A 25,216-nucleotide genomic window follows, 5' to 3' on the forward strand; every position below is an offset into this window, starting at 1 on the left:
CTACTTTACCAGTTTAAAGAACATTTTTGGGGTCCAGAGACTTGACATGGAGAAGCTCTTTCTCAATGCAACCACAAGGACCAAGAATTACAGACTTTCCTTTTCCTCATACTCAGTTCACCTTTCTTTTTTTTTTTTTTTTCAGATAGTTTGAAACAGATGAGACAGAAAATAATGGCTCTGGCTCACGTTTACCCCTTGGAACAAATGGCCCTTGACATCATTCTGGCAAGCTGCCAACTCAGAGTGATCTCCAAGTGGCTCTGCATCTCAGTGCATTGACTCATCTGACATATTTTAATTACATATACTAAGACATTACCATGACAAGATTCATTTGGAGGAAATATCCCTGGCCAAAGAAGCTTTCTAAGAAGCTTTGATATATATATATATATTTTTTATTTTTTTAAAGTAATTGGGGTTAAGTAACTTGCTCAAGGTTACACAGCCAGTTATTTTTTGTGTGGGAGCCAAGTACCTGAGGCCGGAACCGATGCCGGGTCTCCTGACGCCAGGGCTGGCGCTCTTACTTACTGTGCCATCTGGCTGCCCCAGATTTGATATAATTATAATAAAAGGGGAGTGAACTCATGATAAGATACATTCAAATAACAATCTCCAGTACTGAGAATTCTTTGAGAAAGGAAATATTCTGTGCTATCCCATCCGGTTATGATTTGCCTCAGAGAAAAAAATCATTCTGATTCATCCACACACATTCACATGCACATGTATACCCTCAAGAAGACAGCAAATGGATCAATTCAATTAGGGAGTCATTATTGCCCTGAGGGTATCATCAAAGAAACTCACAAATCCAAAGTGCCTGGGTAAAGAACTCTAGAAATGTCAACACTCCAGTTAAATAAATGCTTTCTAGGGGAACCTTCCTAACCCTGGCTGCATTCCATTTCTAGCCGTTCCATTCTTAGCTTCCTGTAAGTGGCTGGGACTCAAGATATAGCTGCCATACTTCCCAGTCTTCCAAATTCCCATACTTCCATTGGTTCTAGCCAAACCTCCAAAACTCTTCTCTTGAAACTATCTGCACTATGTAGCTATACAATCAATGCTTTGCAGCTGCATGAGGATGACAACTTGAGTACAACCCCATGGGAAACAGAGCACCCAAAAGGGGCCTGCGTACCTTGAGCTAGACAATCCCTCTGTATGTGTGTATGATCTTGGACATACTGTGCACTTGACTTTTTGAGTCTGTGCTAAGGAACATATGTGGCATGCATTAAGCTCTTGGAGAAAGGGAGAAGTGCTTTGTAAATGCATGATATTATTGTTGTTGCTATTGTTATTGAACTATCATATTATGGTCATCACTTACCTGGTCTTACTCCTTTGTGGCTGTTCTTTCTCACTTCCCCAATCTTTTCTCCAGGCTACCTTCCTCTTCTCCCGTTAGGTCACTACTACTATAAGTGGACTTGTTTTTCACAAACCCTCTGGAAGATAGCATGGAGTAATGGGAAAAGCACTGGGCTTCTAGCCAGAAGACCTAAGCTTCTGGCAAGTCCCAGTTCTGCCACTTACTAGCTATGGAACCATGGGTAAGTCCCTGAACGTATCTGACACTCACTCAGTTTCAGCATATATAAAATGGAGATAATAATCTTTATATTACCTAGCTCATTAAAGCTGTTTTGAGAAAACTGTGTTGTAAAGTTCTATAGAGGATCATATATACAGAAATGGAAGGAACCTCAGAGCCTGACTAGTGCAAGCCCCTCATTTTATAGATAAGAAAACTGAAGTCCAAGAACTTGTGACTTACTCAAGGTCACACATGGAGGAAGTTTGGGGGTACCACAGATAACGGACCATGGATAAAGTGTTGGGCCTGGAGATAAAACTTAGGTCTCAGAAATTTAATAGCTGTATAATCCCAGGAAAATCATTTAACCTGTTTATCTCAGCTTCCCCATCTGCAAAATTGGAATAACCCACCCAAGGTTGTTGTGAGATAATACTGGTAAAGTGCTTTGCAAACTATAAAGCATTATATAAATGCTAGTTAACATTGTTATTATTATTATTTTGCTTTTTGGAGGGGGGAGAGTAGGGCAATTGGGGTTAAGTGACTTGCCCAAGGTCACACAGCTACTAAGTGTTAAGTTTCTGAGGCCAAATTTGAACTCAGGTCCTCCTGACTCCAGGGCCAGTGCTCTATTCACTGCGCCACCTAGCCATCCCAACTAACTAACATTATTAGCGCTACCATTACTGATGCTACAATTTTGTTTATTTGTCACACCTACTTTTGTTTTTTCCTCTCTTCTTTTCTCCTACTCCTACCCCTACTTTTCATATATCAGCAGCCCTATTCCCCGATAGGATCCAGCCCATTTTTAAACTACTGCCATCATTAATTACTCAAAGGCATCACTTATTCAGCTGCTAGGCTGCCATACCCTAAGTCTGATTGTGATTTCACACTTTGGCACAAAAAAGTCTGCTGAAATATTGTTGCTCATCTTAAATATAAAATGGGAGATCCCTGGTGGTTCTGGGACAATACAAGGAAACACATACCTTGGCATTTTGTAGGGGTGGCTGGTAACTAGATGGCCGATAGAACATCCTTTGGCTGGAGTCAGTGTGAATGTCACCAAGGAACAGCTCTTCTACAAGGTGATCCAGGTTGTGGTGGAGGTACTGTTTTTCTACCCGGATCAGCTGAAGCTCGTGCATAGCAAAATTCACTGCTCTGGTACATTCACGGCCATTTTCTTCTCGCCATAAGTCATAGGTAGCATCCTGCACCCAGGGGTTATCTGAGGGGATGAAACCAGGGCATGTGCGATTTACCAGCTGACTAAGTCTTTCAGCAACAGCTTCACTATGGCAGATGATCTGGACATTGTGTAACTGGTAGTCTGCTTCAGTCCCTCCTCGAATGATCCAGGATGCTTGGCGAAGCCGTATCTTACCCCTGATGACTAGAGTGTAGGTAGGGTTGGTACAACGGTTACCACCATAATAAAACTGGTAGGCCTTGAAGGTATTATTGTGGTAGAATCGATAAGATCTGGTGATGAATTCTGGACCAGATCTCACTTCACATCTGGAGAAAGAAAGGAAAAGGATTTTTTTTATAAATAAAAAAATACAAGAGAAATGGAGACCACTCTAGCTTTCTGAAATGAAAAATACCATAGGAGCATATAATTTAGAGCTAGAAGAGGTGTTAAAAATCATCTAGCCCAATTCTCTCATTTTACTGTTGACAAAAGGGAGCCCTGGAGCAGTTCAATAATCAATTCATCCAAGGTCACAAAATGATAGTAACAAATGCAGTATTCAAATTCTGGTTCTTGGATTCCAGACCAAGGCTCTTTCTGCTCTAGACAGACATTCATTCAGGTCAGAGTGGTAGAATCACCACCTTCAGGGCGGCCAGGTAACACAGCGAGTAAGAGCACCGGCTCCAGTGTTGAGAAGACCTGGAGATGGAATCCCAGGCTCAGACACTTAGCACCCACCCAGAAACACCTGGCCGTGTAACCTTGAGCAAGTTACTTAACCCCAATTGCTTAGGGACGGCCAGGTGGCTCAGAGAGTAAGAGCACCAGCTCCAGTGTCGGGATGACCTGGGGATCAAATCCAGGCTCAGATACTCAGCACCACACCCAGAAATAACTGGCCATGTAACCTTGAGCAAGTTACTTAACCCTGATTGCTTTAAAAAAAAATAAAAAAGAATCACCACCTTCAGGCATAATCTTTATCTTTCCTACAAACCTCATTCTTTCTGTGTAAAAGGTAGATCTCTGGACCAGAAAAGAAGTTTCATTCTTCAATTAGTTAAGAAAAAAATATTTTTTACATTTTAATTTTAGAAATATGGAAACATTTCCTGCTGCTGTGAAAGAGAATGGTTCAAACATTCATTTGCATGAACCTACTTCCATACATTGATCCATATTCTGACCATAAGCCATCAACCATCACTCAGGGGCCAACCCCTTCTCCATATCCCTTCACTTAAAAAACAAACAACTATATAGCATTTCCTGGGGGAGAAATATAAAAGATAAAAAGCATCACTTGCACAGTGTATCAGAGAAATGACAAACAATTCTTTTTCAGGTAGCTTTAAAAAAAAGTGAGACTTGTTACTATACTTCTGTGTACTGTTTTCTGTAGGTGTCAATATCTGGTGTATGTGAGGGGGAAGCAGGGTGGAGATTCTGAAACTCGCCTTAGAGTCTTGGTAAGAGCAAACTTTATTTTTCTCTAAAGCAGATCTTTCACTTTCCACTTAAAGTTATAAAATCCTAAAGTTAGAAAAGACTGAGGAGGTCATTTAGTCCATCTACACTATAGAATCATATTAAACCAATTGAATTCATTGTCTACTATGTCTAAAGCATTGTGCTAGTGACAATAGTTTGGAATACTCAGATGCAGCTTTTTTTTTTTAAGCAACTGGGGTTAAGTAACTTGCCCAAGGTTACATGGCCAGTGTGTGTGTGTGTGTGTGTGTGTGTGTGTGTGTGTGTGTGTGTGTTAAGTATCTGAGGCCAGAACCAATCCCGGGTCCTCCCGACTCTGGGGTTAGCACTCTTACTCACTGTGCCACCTAGCTTCCCCGGATGCAGCTTTTTATATACGAGACATAAGGTATACACGGGTAGGTCAATCTTATTTCATGTCGATATGAAAGCATCACAATTAGTAGGTAGTGGGAAGTTCAATCTCCAGTCAGTTTAAACTTGGCTTTCTTTCTAACAAGTAAAAGGGAGGTGCCAATTAATGTTAGCTAAGAATAAGAACCTAATTGTTACCAAGATCCCTCAATTACAGGATCCTCTTATTTTGGCAAAGACACAATGAGCAAATCACCTTCTTGGTTCTTAGGGAGCCATGAAAGATATGACAACAGCAATATATGATTTGGCCCTTTACTATACCAAGAAATTATTTCACTTACTGAAGTGCTATATACACAACTAAAATTGCTACTCATTCACCTATATGAAATCATACTTGACAGCAGATAACAGGGCAATTTACTATCCAAAAGAATAGACCATTGTCTTTGGTCTGTTGTTCATAACAATCATGTTCCAATAATGGCATTAATTCATTGTTTTAAAAGCTACCAGTACCATCATCTCCACTGCAAGAGAAAAGACGTCTTGCTTGATATTTCAAAAGGGAATAGAATTATTTAGGAGAGTGTCATATTTTGTGCCCAGTTCCAGAACAAGGCTATGAAGCATGTTTCCATAAGCAATTTATCTATCCTTTGCCTTCTATTCCCACTGATGCCTAGTCCTCATCACCTTATATACATGGACTATTAAATCATGTCTCAACTTGTACATCACTGTCAGGTTAATATTTCTAAAATCTCATTTTATCTACTCATTACCTTGCTCAAATATCTTCAGTGACTATAATGTTTATAGGATAAAATTCATATAGCAGGTACTTAATAAATATTTACTGAACAGCCGATAAAATCTTTATGCCTGCACTCAAACTCCTTTACAATCTTACCTCAATCATCTTTCCAGACTTTTCTCCCATTACTTCAATAAACACAATTTCAACTAAACTACTTTCCTATGAAATATCCCTTATGCTTTCTTACCTTTATGATTTTGCTCACATTTTCTGTCTAAAATTAGCTTCCCCTCTCTCCACAATTTAAAATCCATCTTAAGTGTTTCTTACTTCATTCTCTAACTTCATAGCACTTATTGTTTATATCAGCATTTCTCAAAATGTGGTCCAGGGACTCTTGGGGATCTTTGAGACCTTTTCAGGGTGGTCTGCAAGAACAAAACCACTTTAATAATAATAATAAGAAGAAGATTTAATTTATATAAATGTGGTAGATATAGATCAATATAACTCATACAAACAAAAGCCCTTTGGGGTCCCTCAGTGAATTTCAGGGGTCCTTAAGACCAGAGTTTGGGAACTGTTGGCCTATACTACATTCAAGGAAGTAAGTTACGGATTGCCTTATGCTATCTTTTATACTGTCATCTTGTGTTATTTAACTTTACTCCTTCCAACTAAATTGTAAGCCACTTCAGCCAAGAGACTGTCTTTTACTTCTCTGAATACTCTTCAGAGACTGAAACATAGAGAATGCTTCTTAAATATTTTTTTAATTGACCATGTGAAATAGCATAAAATGTGTTGTTTTGCCTAGTAGGCATCAGATGTGCAATTGGAGGAACATTGGACAGAAGTGTTTGCTGCTAAGAGTGACGGCACTTTCTCACTAAACAAATCTTCTGCAACATGGGGATGATCCCTGTTGTTTTCTGTGGAGCCACAACCTTGGAGTCTAATTGCATATCCAAACCATTTCTTCCATTTTTGAAGTCTTGATGAATTAACTAGTGTACATTATGTTCATTATTCTTTAAAGGCAGTATGGCATAGTGGATGGAAGAGTTTTACTGGAGTCAGAAGACCTAGGTTCAAATCCTGCACTGGATACATATTGACCATATGATCACAGACAAAGTCACTTAACTCCTCAGTGCCCTTAGCAATTTTCTGGACTTATATTGATGGAGTGTTCACACTGGAAATTTGATATGCCAGTGAAATTACAGTTTTGGATCAACCCCTTTCCACCCAGAAAAGATACTCATCAAAAAATTTTATAAACCTCGAAATCCTGTTGAATATTGTTGAAATGTGTGTCAAGGGGGCAGCTAAGTTGTTCAATGACTAGAGCACAGGCCTCTGGAGTCAAGAGGAGCTGAGTTCAAATCCAGCCTCAGACACTTGACACACTTACTAGCTGTGGGCCTTGGGCAAGTCACTTAACTCCAATTGCCCTGCCCTCCCCCCTCCAAAAAAAATGTAAACTCTTGGGGCGGCTAGGTGTCACAGTGAATAGAGCACTGGTCCTGGAGTCAGGAGGACCTGACTTCAAAAAATCTGACCTCAGATATTTGACCTACTTACTAGCTGTGTGATTTTGGGCAAGTCAATTCCAATTGTCCTCCAAAAAGCAAAATAAGAAAGAAATATGTGTCAAGGAACTGGTCATAGAAGAGAGGAATTTTTTGAGCAGATGGTGGTTTTTTTTTTAAACAAATAAAAGCAGAGACATTTGTAACTAGTATGATCTAAGAAACATCTTTAAGAAAAAAAAATAGTCACAACTTGTTAGTGCTTTAGACAACTGGTTAAGGCAGTAAATTACAACAGAACTGCCTTTCTATATTAGTGGTGGGAATTTCCTTACCATGGGTTTCCTATTCTGGTAGAATCAAAAGACCAGACAAAGCAAAAACAAAAACAAAAAAAACACAAAAACATCTGATTTAAGGGAAATTACTATGAATTTTTTAAAAATGTGGTATCAAGCAACTTCAATCAGGTCTACTAAAAATAAACCATAGCATTGGGTATACTCCAATGCTTAATACTTTTTCTGTTTGATAATGAAGAGCTTTTCAAGGCTTCCTTAGCAAAAAAAAAAAAAAAACATAAGTCTGGAACGCCAATGAGAGTTTAAAATGTTTACAACTTTAACCAAAGAATAATTTTCTAAAAGAATATTTTAAGGGAGGGATAATTTATTTCTTTGTGGATAATCAAAATTCTTGAAGAATATGTTGAAGAATAAGAACTGATGCTAGAAAACATCTGACTTCCCCTATACAGTCAGTCCCTCACTCCCTACATCTAAACAAAATCACAACTTTAACACATCTAGAACAGTTGGATCATGTGAAGAAACCACTTTAAAACTATACTTCAAACATTCTATTTTATTCAATTTTATTCTAAACACTGTGAAAGAAAAACATGGCAAAGCCTCTTTGAGAAGCTTGAAAGAATCTGAAAGCCACTAATCTAGTTAGTAAGAATCTTCAGTCATTCTATATAGAATAATACTGATGAATAGTAAGCTTCAAGGAGAGAGAAGTCAGTGTCATGGAATCAAGGTTGTCAGAGTAAGCTTTTTGTGATTGGACAAAAGACAGTCACAGAAATGCTGAGATTACATAGACTGATATTTCTTTTTTGTTGTTATTGTTCTGACAGAAGAGAAAGAAAAGGAAATAAAGAGTTGTCCTAGGAAATCAAAAGTGCATAAAACAGTAACTACCTCTTAACTACAGAAAGACTAGTTAGTTAAATTAATAAGGGAACTCATATGACTAAAAGACTTTCAGTTGATGTCAAAAGACACAATGAGGTACAAAGGATAAAGACATCATTTATGTGGCTGAGATCTGTGCTCATAGCTCTAAGTGTCCAAAAAGTGAAAGAAAAGTCAAAAGGATCTCTCCCTCAGGTTTCCTGTCTCAATTACCTCAGATTTACCTTTTATACATTTTCTGTTTATTTAGATATGTACATGTTCAACAATAATGATTTAATCTTGTCTTTGTATCACCCAGCTAGCACACACGATGTTTAATAAATACTTGTTCATTAAGTAAAGAGAGAAAGACATATTAGGGAGTAATAACTATTTGTATAGTGAAAAAGTAGGACTGAATGCTTCATCTCTTTCAAAAGTATTCAATTTTATATTCTGAGTAGTTTGCTTATTAAATATTATATCCATGTGTTAACAATTAATTCATATTTATACTGCTATCTAAATATAAACATGTTTTTACAGAAAATGTCTGGAAGACTGAATCACATATAGATTTCACTGTCCACCAGTGGTGTAAGCCAAACCATTTGGTTGGACACCACATCTGACAAGATGGCAGTTGTCTATGGTGCCCAGGAAGGAAGAAATCATCCTACTTAGATCTAGCCTTAGTGACTCAGAACTGTTAAATGACAACAAATGGCACAGGCCTCAGACCCTTAGACTCACAGACTTCTAGGTTACTTCTGATAATCTATGATGAATCTCATATCTGTGGCAGAGAAAAAGGAATCAAGAAATGTGTTCTTCACAAGGAGAGGTAATTTTAGTACCTTTCTCTTTCCCGTTAAAACCTTGAAGTCATATATTGCATTAGTTGACTATGACTACAGTATTTAGACCATAAGGAGCTAACTATATTTCAGGGATTGGTGAAATACAGATACTTAATTTCACTTGCTAATGACTTTTTTATATAAACAAGCAGTACGATACAGTTCAGTAAACAAGGTTCCATTCACCAACTCTATGTGGTCAACTGTGTTACAGTATAATCTCTCCCTGAGCATAAGGTTTCAACAGTACTTAGCTCTGTTCCTTAGCCAAAGAAAGTTGTGGGTTTTTTCTTTTTAAATTGCATGCCTTCTAGGATAAAATTCAGATAACAAGGGAGTAGAGTTTTCATTGAATATTATAGGCACTTTCTGTGCATCTGAGACACCAAACAATGGCTAAGAAAGAATGTTTTTCATTTCCCCAGAGTTCTGTGGGATTTCCCACTCACCACCTTTGTCCTTCTTACCCTGTGGAGACCCAATGGCCCTCAATTGTGGGTGGCATCTGCACAGTGATCCGTGCTCCATTATGGAGATGCTTGAGCATGTGATGACACTGGGATTCTTTGAAAGCTCTCCAAGCACTCTTCTCTAAAGATCGAGGATGGGATCTGCTATCTGGGTGAAGAAGGGCGGAACCTTCTCCCAGCCCTAGGAAAGAAAGACAAGCGAAAAAGAGCTCAGGAACCATCTACCCAAGTCAGGCTAAAACAATCTGTACAGTTAAAACAGTATGGATTGACAAAGCATTTTCTTCATAATATTTGGCCTCATTAGTAGGAATTTTTTTTTTAGTAGACAGACATTTTACTCTGTCAGTTTTATTACTAATTCCTCTTAATGGTTCTCAAAGGGGTGATTTCAACAAAGTTGTTTCCTGCATCCCACAGGGGGCAAGCCTCTCTTTGGTCCCCCTTCCCAAATCTCTGGGACACCTGGCCTTCTTAGCCACTCCAGAGGTTGCTTGGCTGTTGAGCCAATGTTATACTCCCTCCTGTGCTGTAAAAAGCAAAGCCAATTTTATCGAACAATAAATATTAACAAGTGACTAGTATGTTAAGCTGTATGCACTACAGGGGATATAACAGCATAAGACATCTCAAAGAACTCACAATCTACTTGGGGAAAGACAACCCATAAATACTCATATATAAGAGGAGTGAACATGAGCTCTCCCCTGTTACACATACATGAAAGCAAGAGCATAAGAAAATATAATAACAGACTGTTCACTTTATAGTACAAATAGCTAAGGAATTAGGAAAGGGAGAGATCAGCTGAGGGTGAAGTCATTCGGGAAGGGAGATGGGAGTCAAGCTAAATCTCAGGGATATATAGTACATACAACATAGATGGAGAGTGAGCATGGGAGCATGGGAGTGGTTAGACAGTCAGCAGATGGATTCTATATGTAGATTTAGAGAATTAGAAGAGACCACCACAGCAGGAATTAAAGAAGGAAACAAGCATTTATTAAGAACCTACTACACACCATAGTACTGCTAAGTATTTTACAAATATTATCTCATTTGGTCTTTATGATACCCTTAGGAATAGGTGCTATTATTATCCCTATTTTACAATTGAAGGAACCCAGACAGACAGGTTAAGTGACTTGTCCAAAGTCACACAGCTAGTATCTGACAAAGGGCTTGAACTCAGGTATTTTTGACTTCAGGTTCAAAGGTACCAGCAGGGTGAGGGTAAAGGCATAGAAGCTTTGGCAGGGAATAGAGGATCTGGGTAGGATAGAGATCTGTTGCTATAGAGTGTCAATAGCATCTTGGAAGATTACAAATCAAGTCAAGGCAACAAGCATTTCTTTTTTTTTTTCTTTTTGGCTTTTTGGAGGGCAATCGGGGTTAAGTGACTTGCCCAAGATCACACGGCTAGTTTTTATGTTAAGTGTCTGAGCCCGCATTTGAACCAGGTCCTCCTGACTTCAGGGCCAGTGCTCTCTATTCACTGCACCACCTAGCCACCCACAGGCATTTCTTAGGCACCTACTGTGTGCCAAGCACTGTGCTGGGTACTGGGGAAACAAAGAAAGGCAAAAACCAGTCCTTCCTCTCAAGGGTCTCATCATCTGTTAAGGGAGACAACATGCAAATAAGTATTATTAACAAAATTCAGATGGAATAAATAGGCAGTAATCTCAGAGGGAAGGCACTGAGATTAAGGAAGACTGGAAATGGTTTCCTGGAGAAGGTAAGACTTTGGCTGAGTCTTAAAAGAATTCGAAGGAAAGTACTAATATAGATCAAGCTCCTATGGCAGTGAGGTGGGACAGTATTATCAGCTTGTATGTATGAGTATGTAGGAGGGGGGAAGGAGTGAAAGGGGGAAGGGAAAATGGGGAAAGGGGGAGAGGAGGACAGGATGGGGGGAGGGGGAAGAGTTCTGTAAGTGAAGTTTTCCTTCCTTGGGAAAAACTTAGAGTTACTTTAGCATCAGTAATTATTATCAATGATGGATATAATAAATATGATACAACACAATATAATACATGATATTACATGACACAACATGTCATAAATGACACGATATGATGTATGGCATGCTATGACATAACAATGTAATATAACATAAAATTACATAAATATAAAAGGCATAGGTTGTAGTCAGAGTGTCTTAGGATGCTCACTCTGTCACTTCCTACTCGTAGGATCTTGGGAAAATCACTTACTCTCTCCAGATCTTGGTTTTCTTCATCTACAAAATGAGAGGGCTGGACTATGTGACTTCTAAGGCCCCTTCCAGTTCTAGGCCTGTGATCCTAATGGAGATCCTCCTACAAATCTCAATATCCTTATTATTTAATACTCAAACAAGCAACAATGATTTAGCAATTTAATATTTATGATCTTAATTAGAATTGAAAGCAGGAAGGGATGTTGGAGATCATTTAGTCTAACCCTCTTCTTTTACAGATAGGAAAACTAATGCCCTGAGAGTGCTCCACAATAGGACAAAAACAGGTGTTTATTTCAAAGTTCTAAACTTTTTTTTTAAGCAATCAGGGTTAAGTAACTTGCTCAAGGTTACATGGCCAGTTATTTCTGGGTGTGGTGCTAAGTATCTGAGCCCATATTTGTTCCCCAGGTCATCCCAACACTGGAGCCGGTGCTCTTACTCTCTGAGCCACCTGGCCACCCCTAAGCAATTGGAGTTAAGTACCTTGCTCAAGGTTATACGGCCAGGTGTTTCTGGGTGGGTGCTAAGTGTCTGAGCCTGGGATTCGATCCCCAGGTCATCCCGACACTGGAGCTGGTGCTCTTACTCGCTGTGCTACCTGGCTGTGTAAACTTTTTTTTTTTAAAGCAATCAGGGTTAAGTAACTTGCTCAAGGTTACATGGCCAGTTATTTCTGGGTGTGGTGCTAAGTATCTGAGCCCTGATTTGATCCCCAGGTCATCTTACTCGCTGAGCCACCTAGCTGCCCCAAAAGTTCTAAACTTTTAAAAGTAATTCCAATTATACTTCTCATATCAAATTACTTTACAAAAGTTAAAAAAAATAGATATTGGGTCAGCTAGGTGGAGCAGTGAATAGAGCACTGTCCCTGGAGTCAGGAGGACCTGAGTTCAAATCTGACCTCAGACACTTAACACAAAACTAGCCATGTGACCTTGGGCAAGTCACTTAATCCCAATTACCCTACCTTCCCCTCTCCAGAAAGCAAAAAAGAAAAAAATATCTAAAAAGTTTGCGAGTCAGGACAAGGATTATGAGATGAATATGAAACTGATTGAAGATGTCAATGTTGTAAAACACACAATAGGAATTTCAGATGAAAATAAAACAGTGCTCCCTGAATTTATTCTTGATTATTACAAGTTCAGTGACTTAACCTGAAAAATTACTTTGATCTAGTCACACTTATAATTATTTACATAATGTGCTCCATTTAACACTGCATTAACACTTAGAATTAATTTAGTTCTCTAGAGAAGTGGTTTTCTGTACATCACAATTGTTTTTTTGGGGGTAGCTGGGTGGCTGTATGGATAGAGTGCAAGGTTTGAAGTTAGGAAGACTCATCTGCATGAGTTCAAATCCAGTCTCAGACACTTACTAGCTGTGTGATACTGGGTAAGTCACTAAACCCTGTTTACCTCAGTTTCCTCATCTGTAAAAGAACTGGAGAAGAAAATGGCAAATCACTCTAGTATCTTTGCCAATGGGTTCATGAAGAGTCAGAAATAACTGAAAACAGGGGTGGCTAGGTGGCGCAGTGAGTAAAGCACCGTCCCCAGAGTCATGAGGACCCGAGTTCGGTTCCGGCCTCAGACACTTAACACCCCCCCCCCCCCAACACACACACACAAAACTATCCATGTAACCTTGGGCAAGTTACTTAACCCCAATTGCCCTCCAAAAGGCAAAAAAAAAAAAAGAAATAACTGAAAACAACTGAATGATAGCATTTAACAAAATCTAAGAAAGGAAAAATTGATAGGCTAAAGAAAATAGATAGCATTTATTTAGTACTTTAAGGTTTGCAAAGTGCTTTATAGATAGTATTTCATTTGATGCTCCTAACAATCTTGTGACATAGGTACTATTATTATCCCCATTTTACAGATGAGGAAACTGAGGCTGAGAGGTTATGTGACTTGTCCAGGGTCACAGAGCTAAATAAGGGTCTGAGAAAGAATCTGAACTCATTTCTTCCTGACACAAATTACAGCACTCTCTCCACTGTGCCACTAATTCTTTGGGTCAGAGGTAACTTGCTCAAGGCTAACTCTAAAATGAGAGAGGTAACTTGCCCAAGACCATGTGAGGAAGCAAGAATCAGGACTCAAGTCCACTTCTTCTGAGTCAACATCCAGGTCTTTTTCTACTCCTACTCTGTGAAGTTTCTGTGAACTAAGTAGTTCCCAGTTTTCCTATTATGCTTTAACTTTGGTCATTAAGTAAAGCACCATGGAAACGAGATGTCAGAGTTGCAAGCAACAGTTGATTATTGTAGCAACAAGAATGGTATGACTGCGACTATAGGCTAAGGAACATGAATGACAGGAACAACTCATTCCATGGCTGGAATACTAAACTGTGGACCCTGATTCATTATAAAACCTAACCTATGCAGTTGGAGGTATTTAGATATAATAATAATAGCTAACATTTGTGTAGTACTTTAAGATTTGCAAAGCACTTTACAAATATTATTTCATTTGATCCTCACAATAACTCTGAGAGGTAGTTATTATTATATTTTTACAATTTTATAGATGATAAAATTGAGTCTACTGGGGCGGCCAGGTAGCACAGCGAGTAAGAGCACCGGCTCCAGTGTTGAGAAGACCTGGAGATGGAATCCCAGGCTCAGACACTTAGCACCCACCCAGAAACACCTGGCCGTGTAACCTTGAGCAAGTTACTTAACCTTAACAAGTAACTTAACCTTAGCAAGTAACTTAACTTAAGTTAACTTAAGTTGCTTAGGGGCGGCCAGGTGGCTCATCAAGTAAGAGCACCGGCTCCAGTGTCAGGATGACCTGGATCAAATCTGGGCTCAGAAGCACCACACCCAGAAATAACTGGCCATGTAACCTTGAGCAAGTTACTTAACCCCGATTGCTTAAAAAATTTAAAAAAAAATTGAGTGTAGCAGAGTAACTTGCCCAGGGTTACATAGATCATATGTATCTGAGGTCAAATTTGAACTCAGTTTCCCTGACTCCAGGTCCAATGATCTATCCTCCCTATCACCTAGTTGCCTCTTATCCTGGGTATGGGGCATCTGAAAAGCAGCAAGATTCTAAAATGCCTAGAAATTATCATGCCAATCACTGATCCTGAAGATGGCTGAGAGATGTTCAGGGATGCTGGGGAATTTACCTCAATAAGGAAAGGAGGGAAGGGGAGGGGTCAGAGGGGTAAAGAGGAACAGAAGCTGTTTACATCAAGCATTAGTACCTAGCACCCTCCTTTTCCTCACCACTCTTCCATGTTAAGGGGGGTGGTGGTAGTAGGAAGCAAAGAGATGAAAAAGTATATGAGAATAAGATGGAAGGAAATACATAAAATTAAGAAGGTTTTGTACAAACAAATCTGATTATAGCTAAAATTAAAAGGGAAACAGTTAACTGGGGGGGGATCTTTGAAGCAAATTTCTCAGATATTATATGATTCATTTTATAATTTTTCCCCAGGAATTCTTTGGCAAGTGAGTCACACACAAACAGGAAAAAAGAGAAAGAGAAGAAGAGGGAACGAAGACAGGGAGACAGAGATAGAGAGAGAAAGAGAAACGGAGAGAGAGAGAGAGAGAGAGAGAGAGAGAGAGAGTATTCAGAAACTCCAATGTGGACAAAAACCCAGCCAACATAACAATAACATCAAAGGAAGTAATGTAAATTTAATAGTTGGGACAAGATAATTTTGAAGCAATACTATGAATATTGTTGAGTTATTTATGACTCTTAGTGACCTGGTGGACCATAGCATGCCAATATTGTCCTTGTAGTTTTCTTGGCAAAGATACTAGAGAGGTTTGCCAGTTCCTTCTCCAGTGGATTAAGGTAAACAGAGATTAAATGACTTGCCCACGGTCACATAGCTATAAGTATCTGAGACTGGCATTGAATTCAGATCTTCCCGATTCCAGGTTCAGCGCTCTATCCACTGAAGCTGCCTTCTATGAAGCTACAGCAATACATTTAAAGGATGTGGTTTATAAAAAGTCTTTCCATTTAAAAAATCCACATCTCTAACAAGTAAGGGGATGAAATCAATAGTTCAAATGAAAGAAAGGATACTTATCATATGGCAGATGAAGTACCCTTCCCCGACTGCCTTTTCAGTCTTTGGTTGGCCACCAACATGCATCTTCAAATATTCACTTGCTTGTTATGGTATAGAAAACATGAAAAGCAGCTGTAGGATGTGCCAGACTTCTTGTAAATGTCAGGAATTGAAAACTCATTTAAAAGCATTAATCTAGGCATCATCACAAGGAGGCCAAGCATAACAACATGGCATCCTTGGACCCTGAAAGTTTGCCCTAAAGAATCAGGTAATGAGGTGTTTACAGATCACATTAGTTATGGATTTCATCTAATTCCAAGGCCTCTGAATTCCACTTGAGGAAAGATTTCCAATAAACAAGGTGTTTAGGTAAAAATTAGTTTTTGGTTAACAAACTAGACAAGTCCATTCTACAAACATTCTATCTCACCTTTTCCCTCTTTCTCTATGTATTTAGTTCTTTTGGTCCTTGAATGATAGAAGCATCTGGTGGTTCAATGGAGAGCATGTTGGACCTGGAGGCAGGAAGACCTGAGTTCAAATTTGGCCCTTAGGCATTTGCTAGCTGAGTGGCCCAGGGAAAATTACTTAATCTCTGTTTTCTTCAATTTCCTCAACTGTAGAAAGGGGATAATAATATTGGGGTTCAGGATTGTTATAAGGAATGAGACATTTATAAAAGTGCCTGGCACAGAGCAGTTAATTAATAAATGCTTATTCCTCCCCCCTACTTTGTAGACATAGATTTATATCAAGACTTTAGATCCTATACTTTCATATCTTTAAGAGGGTATCTGAAAAATAATTAAAAGGGTATCTGATAGCAAAAAGTTATTCTATGTGTGTTCATATTTATATACACATTTATCCAGTTTAAAAAATTAGTTACCTGGAATACTTAGAGAGTGGGGTGTTGTGGTTAACTGAAATTTTTTGTTAACTAGGAGTTAAACAAAAACTGTCTTCTGTTTGGTTGTTGAAAATCCTGCCTCCTTAGAGTGAACATCTTTGATGACTCAGGAATCCAACAATGCCTCAGGCTCATCATTCTGAATATTAATTCTCCTTGAATAGTACATCATACACAGAAAGCTCAAGAGATTGGGCTGCCTGGGCCAACTTCAGGACATACCCAAGCTCGAGTTTTGTTTTTTTGGGTTTTTTTTTTTTTGCTTTTTTTGTTCATTTGAATCTAATATGTTTGTCTTTTTCCTATTTCCTATATCATGACAATAAAGAATGTGGGAGGAAATCATCACATGCACAGGCCAAATAAGGAGCTCAATTAGATATATTACTGTAAATACTTGATTCAGGTTTATTCTAGATCAGGGGTGGGGAACTTGACAGGCCACAAATTTTACAGGACAAAACCTTTTATTAAAGGGATTTGTTCTGTCAAGTTTGGATTCAGTCAGAGGGCCAAACTTGAGGACCTAGAAAGCCACATGTGGTCTCAAGGCCCCAGGTTCCACATCCCTGCTATAGATGATTCTTGAAAAAGGAAAGTCACTAAGTAATAGCTAGAAAAGAAGGGGTCGTAAGATACTGCATAACTTTGGGCAACTGATCCTTCATATTCCCATACTTCATACCATTTATAAAGCGAAGTAATTGATAATAGCGTACTTTACAGGTGTGGTGAGGAGTAATTAATAAAATATATTGATGAAATGTTTTGTAAATATCAAGTGCTGTGTAAACACTAAACAATAATTACAACACTGTTTGTAATAGTATGGAATTTGGTCCAAGGAAGGTGCATCTTGGATCTCACCCAAGTGCCTAAACAATCTTGTTATAAAACTAGTCTCAAGCACAATTAAGTCCCAGGAAATGGATCCTGGGGAGAATCATAGTGAAACTCTGATATATGAGTAATAGGTTTACTCCTATGGGGAGTGAGCATGGGTGTAGACTATGCATATAAGCTGTGAAAAGCAAATGAAGTCTTTAGGGCACAAGGGTACCTGCCACTTAGCAAATTACCACTTTCAAGGCAGTAAATGAGACTTTTACATTCTGATACGTTTGTTTCACTTTACAGGAGCAAGTGATTTACTCCTAGGGATTAGATTATTCTTGCCAACATCCTTAAATCCTGCCAAAATGATCTTAATTAGGTTCACAACAATCAACTTTCTATTTTTGGAGCAGTTCTCAGAAATAGTTTTAAAGACAGGGTTCCACATAAAAGAAAAGGAGAGCTTACTTTGTTGGGACCAAATGAACATTGGGTTTTGAATTACTTGGGCTGTCTACACTGCCTAAATTCACCAGATGATGGCTGTGGAGAGCTGATCTTAGCATATTTACTCCACAAATGATACACATGCAACCCCTCTCTTTGATCTATACCAACAATAGTAAACACTATTCCCTACTTGTGATGCTTTCATTCATGACATGAGTAAACTGACACCTGAAAGATTATGTTCAATTTTTTTTTTTTTTTGCTGGGAGTAGAAGGAGGGGATTTTGTGGGACAGAGGACAGGTATCTCTGAAAGGCTGTGTTTATACAAGTAAGAAATGGAGAAAGGCCTACTCAATCTGATTAGACAGAATGGACATCCATTCTTGATCATTCTACCCTCTAATCTCCATTTTTCTTAATAGCAGTTTTTAGTGTCTGAATTATCAAAATAATTTTCATTTTCTATTTTATTTTACCTGTGTAGGCACAGGCTAGGAACTGAAACAACCAAAAAAAGTGTTTTTCTAAAAGGTAACTGACAAGATAAAAGGAGGAAAAAAGACTAGTAAAAAACCTGTGGGTATGAACTATAATTTTAACACATTATCCTTTGTGGAAACTCCAATGTAAATAATATATGTCAAGAATATGACTCTATTTCTACTATAATCATGCTATATTTCAAGTTAAAACTTGTCTGAAACATGAAAACTTTGTAGCAGGTAAAAATGCAACTGATTAGCTTAAATATGGGTAATTATTTATCCATGCAATTGCTTTGCCCAATTAAATAAACAGTCATTGCCATAAACTAGTGTTTGATGTGGTAATTGTTAGATAAACACTAGGAGGCTTTTTCATTTTTAGTGTAATAGACAATAGTGACTCTGATAATACTAGTTAACTATGTTTACTTGGGATTATTTTTAATTTCCATCACTACGGTGACAACTCTTTTTTCTTTTTCTCCATTCCTTTTGTGTGGGTGGGGCAGAGTGGAATACCCATTTCTTGTGAAGTAACCATTGAAGGTTTTCATTTTTCTCTTTTGCCAAGAAAAGTATCATAAAGAAATCATGTTAATCACATGCTACTTTGATTTTGGCTAAACATCAGGTGGTCTCCTGGGTCACTACTTTTTAACACACGAGTCTCAATCTGGAAATCAAGATGTAAGTATAGTTTCCGAAGCCTGTCTTGGTAAATCATTAGACTGGTTCTTGTGGGCACTAACCTTTTTCTTTCCCCTTCAGAAAAGGGTAGTGATCAATTTAAGCCCAACGCCTTGCTTTTCCCTCACTCAAAGGTGAATTTTTGTTTTTGTTTTTGCTTTAGTCACCTGAATACTTTTCTTCTTTCCATTTCCCTAATCCGTAGAGAGGCAAAGATATGCACATATATTGGGGAGGTATAAAAATCATGAATATATTTTTGAATGATTCTTATCTTATAGTCATTTGCTGATCTTTTCAGTTGGCTGTGTGAACAGCCAAGTTGATCAAACTTCTGCTTTCTGCTCAAAAACAGAATGTAATTATGAAACACACTTGCCACCTGTGCTTTGCTCTTCATTCATCTTGCAGAGAGAAAAGAGAAGAGGTTTCTGGCTACTTTCGGGGGGGGGGTAAGGCAATTGGGGTTAAGTGACTTGCCCAAGGTCATACAGCTAGTAAGTATGTCAAGTGTCTGGGATCAGATTTGAATTCAGGTCCTTCTGACTCCAGGGCCAGTGGTCTATTCACTACACCACCTAGCTGCCCTGATTTCTGGTCATCTTGTTCATTCTTCTAGTGAGAAGCTTAAAGCAAGACCCTTTTACTCAGATGTGCTTATGAAATTTGTGCTTTTTTAAAAAGTCATTTTATCTTTAATATTTAAGGTTCCCACACCATTTTCCCCTACTGTTCTGAAAAAGGTCAGAGAATGGAAAGAGAACAATTTCTTAGCTTTATGAAATTCTTCTAGCAAATTATGTTTTCTGGCAATTACATAGGATCTAGAGTAGCAAGGAATGTTCAGAGGTCATCTGAGCTATTGTTTTTATTTTACAGATGTGGAAACTAAGGCACAGAGAGGTTAATTGACTTGCCCAAGATCACATAAATCATAATTAACAGGGTCAGCATTCAAACTCCGGTCCTCAAATTCCAAATAAGTTCTTCTGTTGTTACTGTCTAACCTATCTCAATATTTTTAAGCTTTTTTCAGACTCAAATTGTCACCATAGAAAGATATAAAAGCTTTTTCACAATTACCTGGAATGAAACTAATGAAAGAATTTCATTTCTCAGAAAAAAAGTCAATCAATTCTACCAATAGTAACAGTAAACTCCATTTTAAAGAAAAGGTTCTCACAATATCAGCACCAAATCTTAGAATCAAATATTTCCATTATAGACAAATCAATTGTTAGAATTGTTCATACTAACCTTTATTGCTGGAGCTGATGGTTTTAGAAAGCAACATCAGAAACTTTTATGCATTTTTATGCTAGCTGAGAAAAGAGTGAAAAGGGCAATTTCTACCATATACTCTCTTGACATACAATATCTTGAACTTTTGACTATGAATTGGTAGGCCTAAGCTGTAGCCCTGATTCTATCCCTGAACAATTTTAGAGAAGTTGCTAGACTTCCTGTGTCTCAGTTTCCCCATCTGAAAAAAGACAATCGAACCAGATAGTCTATGGAATTCCTGCCAGTTTTAATATTCTATCAATCAACTTGAATTAGCTAATACAATCATATCAATAAGCCGAATGGAAGAAGAAGAAATATGACAAATACACTATCATTTGGAGTTGGGTCTTAAATTCGCAGTTTAAAAAACTTTCAGAAAAATTAACAATGAGCTCAAATCTCTTCATTACATATCTTACTGCTCTGTAGGTAAGAAAGTTTTATAGACAAGTTTAAATCTTTTTTCCCAAAACATGAAAAAATTAGAGTCATAAGATGATCTATGACTATCAGTGGCTTAGTCAAGGATAATCATAGGTCACCTTATGACTCAACTTTTTTCATTAAATTTAAGGCCACGCATCCAAATATAATGGCTTTTGGGACCCTCTTATTTATTCTTCATAAAATCTTTACCTACCTTCAAACTCTCACAATTGAAGTTATAGGACAGATAGAAACCATTCTCAAAAACACTGTGAGAAAACCCCACATTTGGAGAGAAAGGGTTGGAATTCAAGTAAAGAACAGGTTCCTCAAGCTTCCCAAATGCATTTCTTCACAAAACATTTAAGAGTAAATTTATTAAAAATGCATGCACCATTACATTGTTGGAGGCAACATATGGCAGATTTTGTGACAATTGAAATATGGGTACTGTGGATGAGAAGGTAAAGGGCCACCACCAGTACAATGGATAAAGAAATATGGTATAATGAATACAAGACTTAGAGTCAGGAAGATTTGTGTTCAAATCCCACTTCAGACCCAGACGAGCTATGTGACTGGGCCCCGGTTTCCCTATGTAATCAATAAGGGTAATAAAATAATATCTACTTCAGTGTTATGGGGTTCAAATGAGATAATGTACTATATATAAGCATTTTGAACATGTGATACATAAATGAGCTATTATTATAAACCAACTGTAAGAAAAAACTGAATTATTCATTGCTTAGAATATTTTAGTTTTCATCATGTCTACAGCCAAAAGTAGTAAAAAGTTTTAACACTTTAAAATGGTATCAAGACTTTTAGAAGTCACACTGTATCCCCAAATACCAACTAGGACAATACATCATGAAAAAAAAATTTTCTAAAATCCTTGATACCAAAGTGGGACAGGTATACACTACATATATATATGTATATGTATGTATGTATGTATATATACATATATATACATATATGCAAACCAAGCAGATCTTTGCCTTCCTTGAAGGGTAGGAGAGATTGGTACCTGTTTTCTATCAAAATACTTTAACCAAATAAAAATAAGAAATTCTGTATTCCTTTTTTCTACTCTGAGTTTTTATCTAGTACTCTCTGAAAGGACATAGCCTTATAATCAGTTGTGATCATTTTTCTCACTTTAGACATAAAATCATGCAAATTCCTGGTATATGTTTCTTCCAGCTCTTCTTAACACACACACACACACACACACACACACATATACACAGTATTATTTGATCAATTATACTTGTTCTGAAGTTCTGTCCACAGTGGATTCCTTTTGGAATTGGATGACATATTGTGAATCTCATTTGTCACTTAACTATAGTTTCCCAGTCATTTTTTTTTAACCCACTTCTCTTAAAAATAGCAATGACTCCAAGGACTACTTCCCCTCTCAAAGCATTTCCTCCAGTTGCCTTCTGTAAGAAAAATATTGGGTTTATAGTCAGAAGACCAGGGTTTGAATCTTATCTCTGCTGTGTGCAACTGGCAAGTCATTTGATTTCTTTGGGACTGTTTCCTCATCTGTAAGATAAAGGGATATGACTAGATTAGGAGTTCTTAATCTTTTTTTATGTCATGGACCCCCTTTGGCAGACTGGTGAGATCTATGGGTCTTTTTTTTGCATAAAATAAATGAGGGAAACTTACAAAGGAAAGCATCTTGAAATAGTGACAAAAAATATTTCTTGAAACAAATTCACAGACCCCAGGTTAAGAACCCTTGGACTATATGATCTTTTCCATCCCAAATCCTTTGAGTCTCTCCCATTCAGTATCAGACTCACCTTCCTCTAGGACTGATTCTCTTAACATCTTTTGACCCTAAGAAACTTGATATGTACCATAAGCGCTACCATAAGTCTTCAGATTGAAATTTGGGAAACATAACCAGTCTAAGGTGCCACCTGAGTTCCCTTGGTCACTTATTTGTCTCGTAGAAATTTCAGTCTACTATTCTGACCAAGCCATGGATTGGCTAGGTGAGGTAACTCCAAGATCATTTACCTCTTAAAGATGGTGGTAGAGAAATGAGGCTATGGCTGAACTGGATTAGGCTGCAAGTTTAAGGATTCTGTCATTCATTGCTTTTCCAATCCAAGGGGTAATGATGTGAAAAAAAAAGAATGCTTAACTCCAGCTAACTTTTTATGTTCTTTTGTTTTAAGTCCATTAGAACACAGTTTTTTCCTTCACAAGATATAACTATCGATGAAAAAAAAAAAACGGACAATTTCCCCTGTTTCATCTCTCTCTCTCTCTCTTTTGGTGGCAGCTGCTGTTTTGATCTGTTCATTGGCTCTGATTTGTTTCATGTTTCAGCCAAAGATTAAAACTGCTCTGTAATTCTAAGCAGATGGGCCTGGGAGTCCAACCCTATAATTATACCTTCTCTCTCTTGCCCTCTAACTGCAAGACTCCCATTCTGACTTTTAAACTCCCAAATCACTGGGTCTGAAAGTACACCTTGGCCATAAGGAGGGTCTGGCTTTAGTAGTCAGGCTGACACAGCCTATGACATAAGTAGCTGGGCAGCCTGCAGGATGACTATAAAGAAAGCATCAACATACTCAGTTAATGCATTTTCCTGTGATTCTAAGAAGAATTCAAACTGATTCTAAGATGAGCTACATCTTATCCAGACCTAGGTTCCTGCCTGAGAAAAATAATTTCATTTGAGATGATGATCATAACCTAGACACATATCCAGTGATCACTGGAGATATAACTCAGCTGCTAACAAGGAAGAGGAATGCATACAAATGCATCTTGCAGCAAGCCAGGGTGTTTCACTGCAATATTTTGCATTTATCTGAAGCTACACAAGAATTGATCCTAAAGATATTAACTTACACTTTTTTTTGCCTTTTTTGGGGGGAGGGCAATTGGGGTTAAGTGACTTGCCCAAGGTCACACGGTTAGTTTTTGTGTTAAGTGTCTGAGGCTGGATTTTTAACTTACACTTTTACAAAACACTTTTCTCACAACAGTACTGTAAGGTAGGTATTACAAGTATTATCCTCATTTAAATGAAGCAACAGAGGCTCAGAGTTAACAATTTCCTAAAGGTCATATAGCTAGTAAATGGCAGAATTTGGACTCAGAAGCAAGTCCTGTAATATCGAGAGCAGTGGGCTTCCTCAGCAAGGGCACAACAACAAGCTGCTTTACCCAAATACATCACCAATATATTTTGTTGCTCATGCTACACCAAGCAATACTGCTGGAGAAGGTACTTTGTGGACTACAATATAATCCTGACCTTTCTTTTACCTGTTCAATTTTCCTCCAAGAATATTACAAGATCTCCAAAAGGCAAGTAATATGCCTGGGGAGAGAGCTAAAATCCTTTGCCAAAGCTCATTTGGGTATTGGGAAAATTTAATCAAATCAGATCAAATCTGAACATCAGGGAAAGAGCACCTTGAAGTCAGATAAGCCCTGGGAGACCTTTCCTGAATTAGCAAACCTTTGGTAAACTATTTGTTGCTACTTTCAGATTGAATCCAAGACTTCAGAAATGCTTATGAATGAGAATCTAAAACAACAATTGCAATTCAGACTTGAATCAGTGAGCAGCTATCATTCAGAGCTGAAATAAGTAATTTACCCAACCAATGCTCTTCCAAGAAATTCAGAGATAAACACACGTGGAACTTTTTCCATAAAAGATCATAGTTACTCTTTAGAGTCTCATAAAACCTTGGACCACATCAAGAGTCACTCTATGGGTTTTGGAACGTTAAATAAAATGACCACAAGGCACATAATTTAATTATAGCATCTCTGCTTATAGCTGGAAATGCTAAAGAAGGAATAAAAACATTTGCCAAAATTTTATACTCATTGACCCTGGGGGTAAAAAGAAAGGGGGAAAGCGAGTTAGTATGACTTTCCATATAGGAAAACTCAAGCAGCAAAGGATTAAGGCATAGACGATAAAAGGAGCCCCCACAGGGGTCTAGGAAAAGAGGGAGTGACAGAAACTGAACTAGAGGTTTCTCCTGAGCCTTTCTGAGCTATCATAGGATCATGGATACGCTGGAAGCTCTTTCAGAGGCCATGGCCTCCCAACCTATTATTTTACAGATGAGGAAACTGAGGTCCAGGAAGGTTAAGTGATTTGAATAACCCAGACTTTTGAGATCCATTCCTAAGTATTTCTATGTCGTAAGTTGACTATAGCTGTTACGATGGATAACTATCTTAAATGATCATTATATTTACCAGCACTTCTGCTGGGGGGTGGGGGGACGACGCTCGAATAGTAGCACTTACCATGTAAAAGGAGGGCCAGGAACAGGTATCTGACCAGGCTGCGATAGGGTTGGGACATTTCCAGTTTTTCTTCTAAACTACCACCACGACCACCACCACTACCACCACCTCCTCCTCCTCCTCCC

At 38.1% G+C, this 25,216-nt stretch overlaps 1 protein-coding gene across 1 annotated transcript in view; it reads right to left on the reverse strand.

Annotated features, from left to right (window-relative positions):
- The window catches only part of APCDD1 (APC down-regulated 1), a 58,575-nt gene extending 33,365 nt beyond the window's left edge, over positions 1-25,210 (reverse strand). Inside the window, exons 1-3 of the mRNA XM_069099628.1 lie at positions 25,092-25,210; positions 9,411-9,594; positions 2,548-3,079 (exon numbers count right to left, since the gene is read on the reverse strand). Of these exons, the coding sequence (XP_068955729.1) occupies positions 2,548-3,079; positions 9,411-9,594; positions 25,092-25,149 (774 nt within the window). The 5' untranslated portion in view covers positions 25,150-25,210. The remainder of the gene's footprint in view (positions 1-2,547; positions 3,080-9,410; positions 9,595-25,091) is intronic.
- Between the last annotated feature and the right edge of the window lie 6 nt (positions 25,211-25,216).

The sequence above is a fragment of the Petaurus breviceps genome, unplaced genomic scaffold (genome assembly GCF_028583685.1).
Source record: "Petaurus breviceps papuanus isolate PSGF00001 unplaced genomic scaffold, PetGlider_PUasm1.0 38, whole genome shotgun sequence".
Classification (NCBI taxonomy): Eukaryota; Metazoa; Chordata; class Mammalia; order Diprotodontia; family Petauridae; genus Petaurus; species Petaurus breviceps.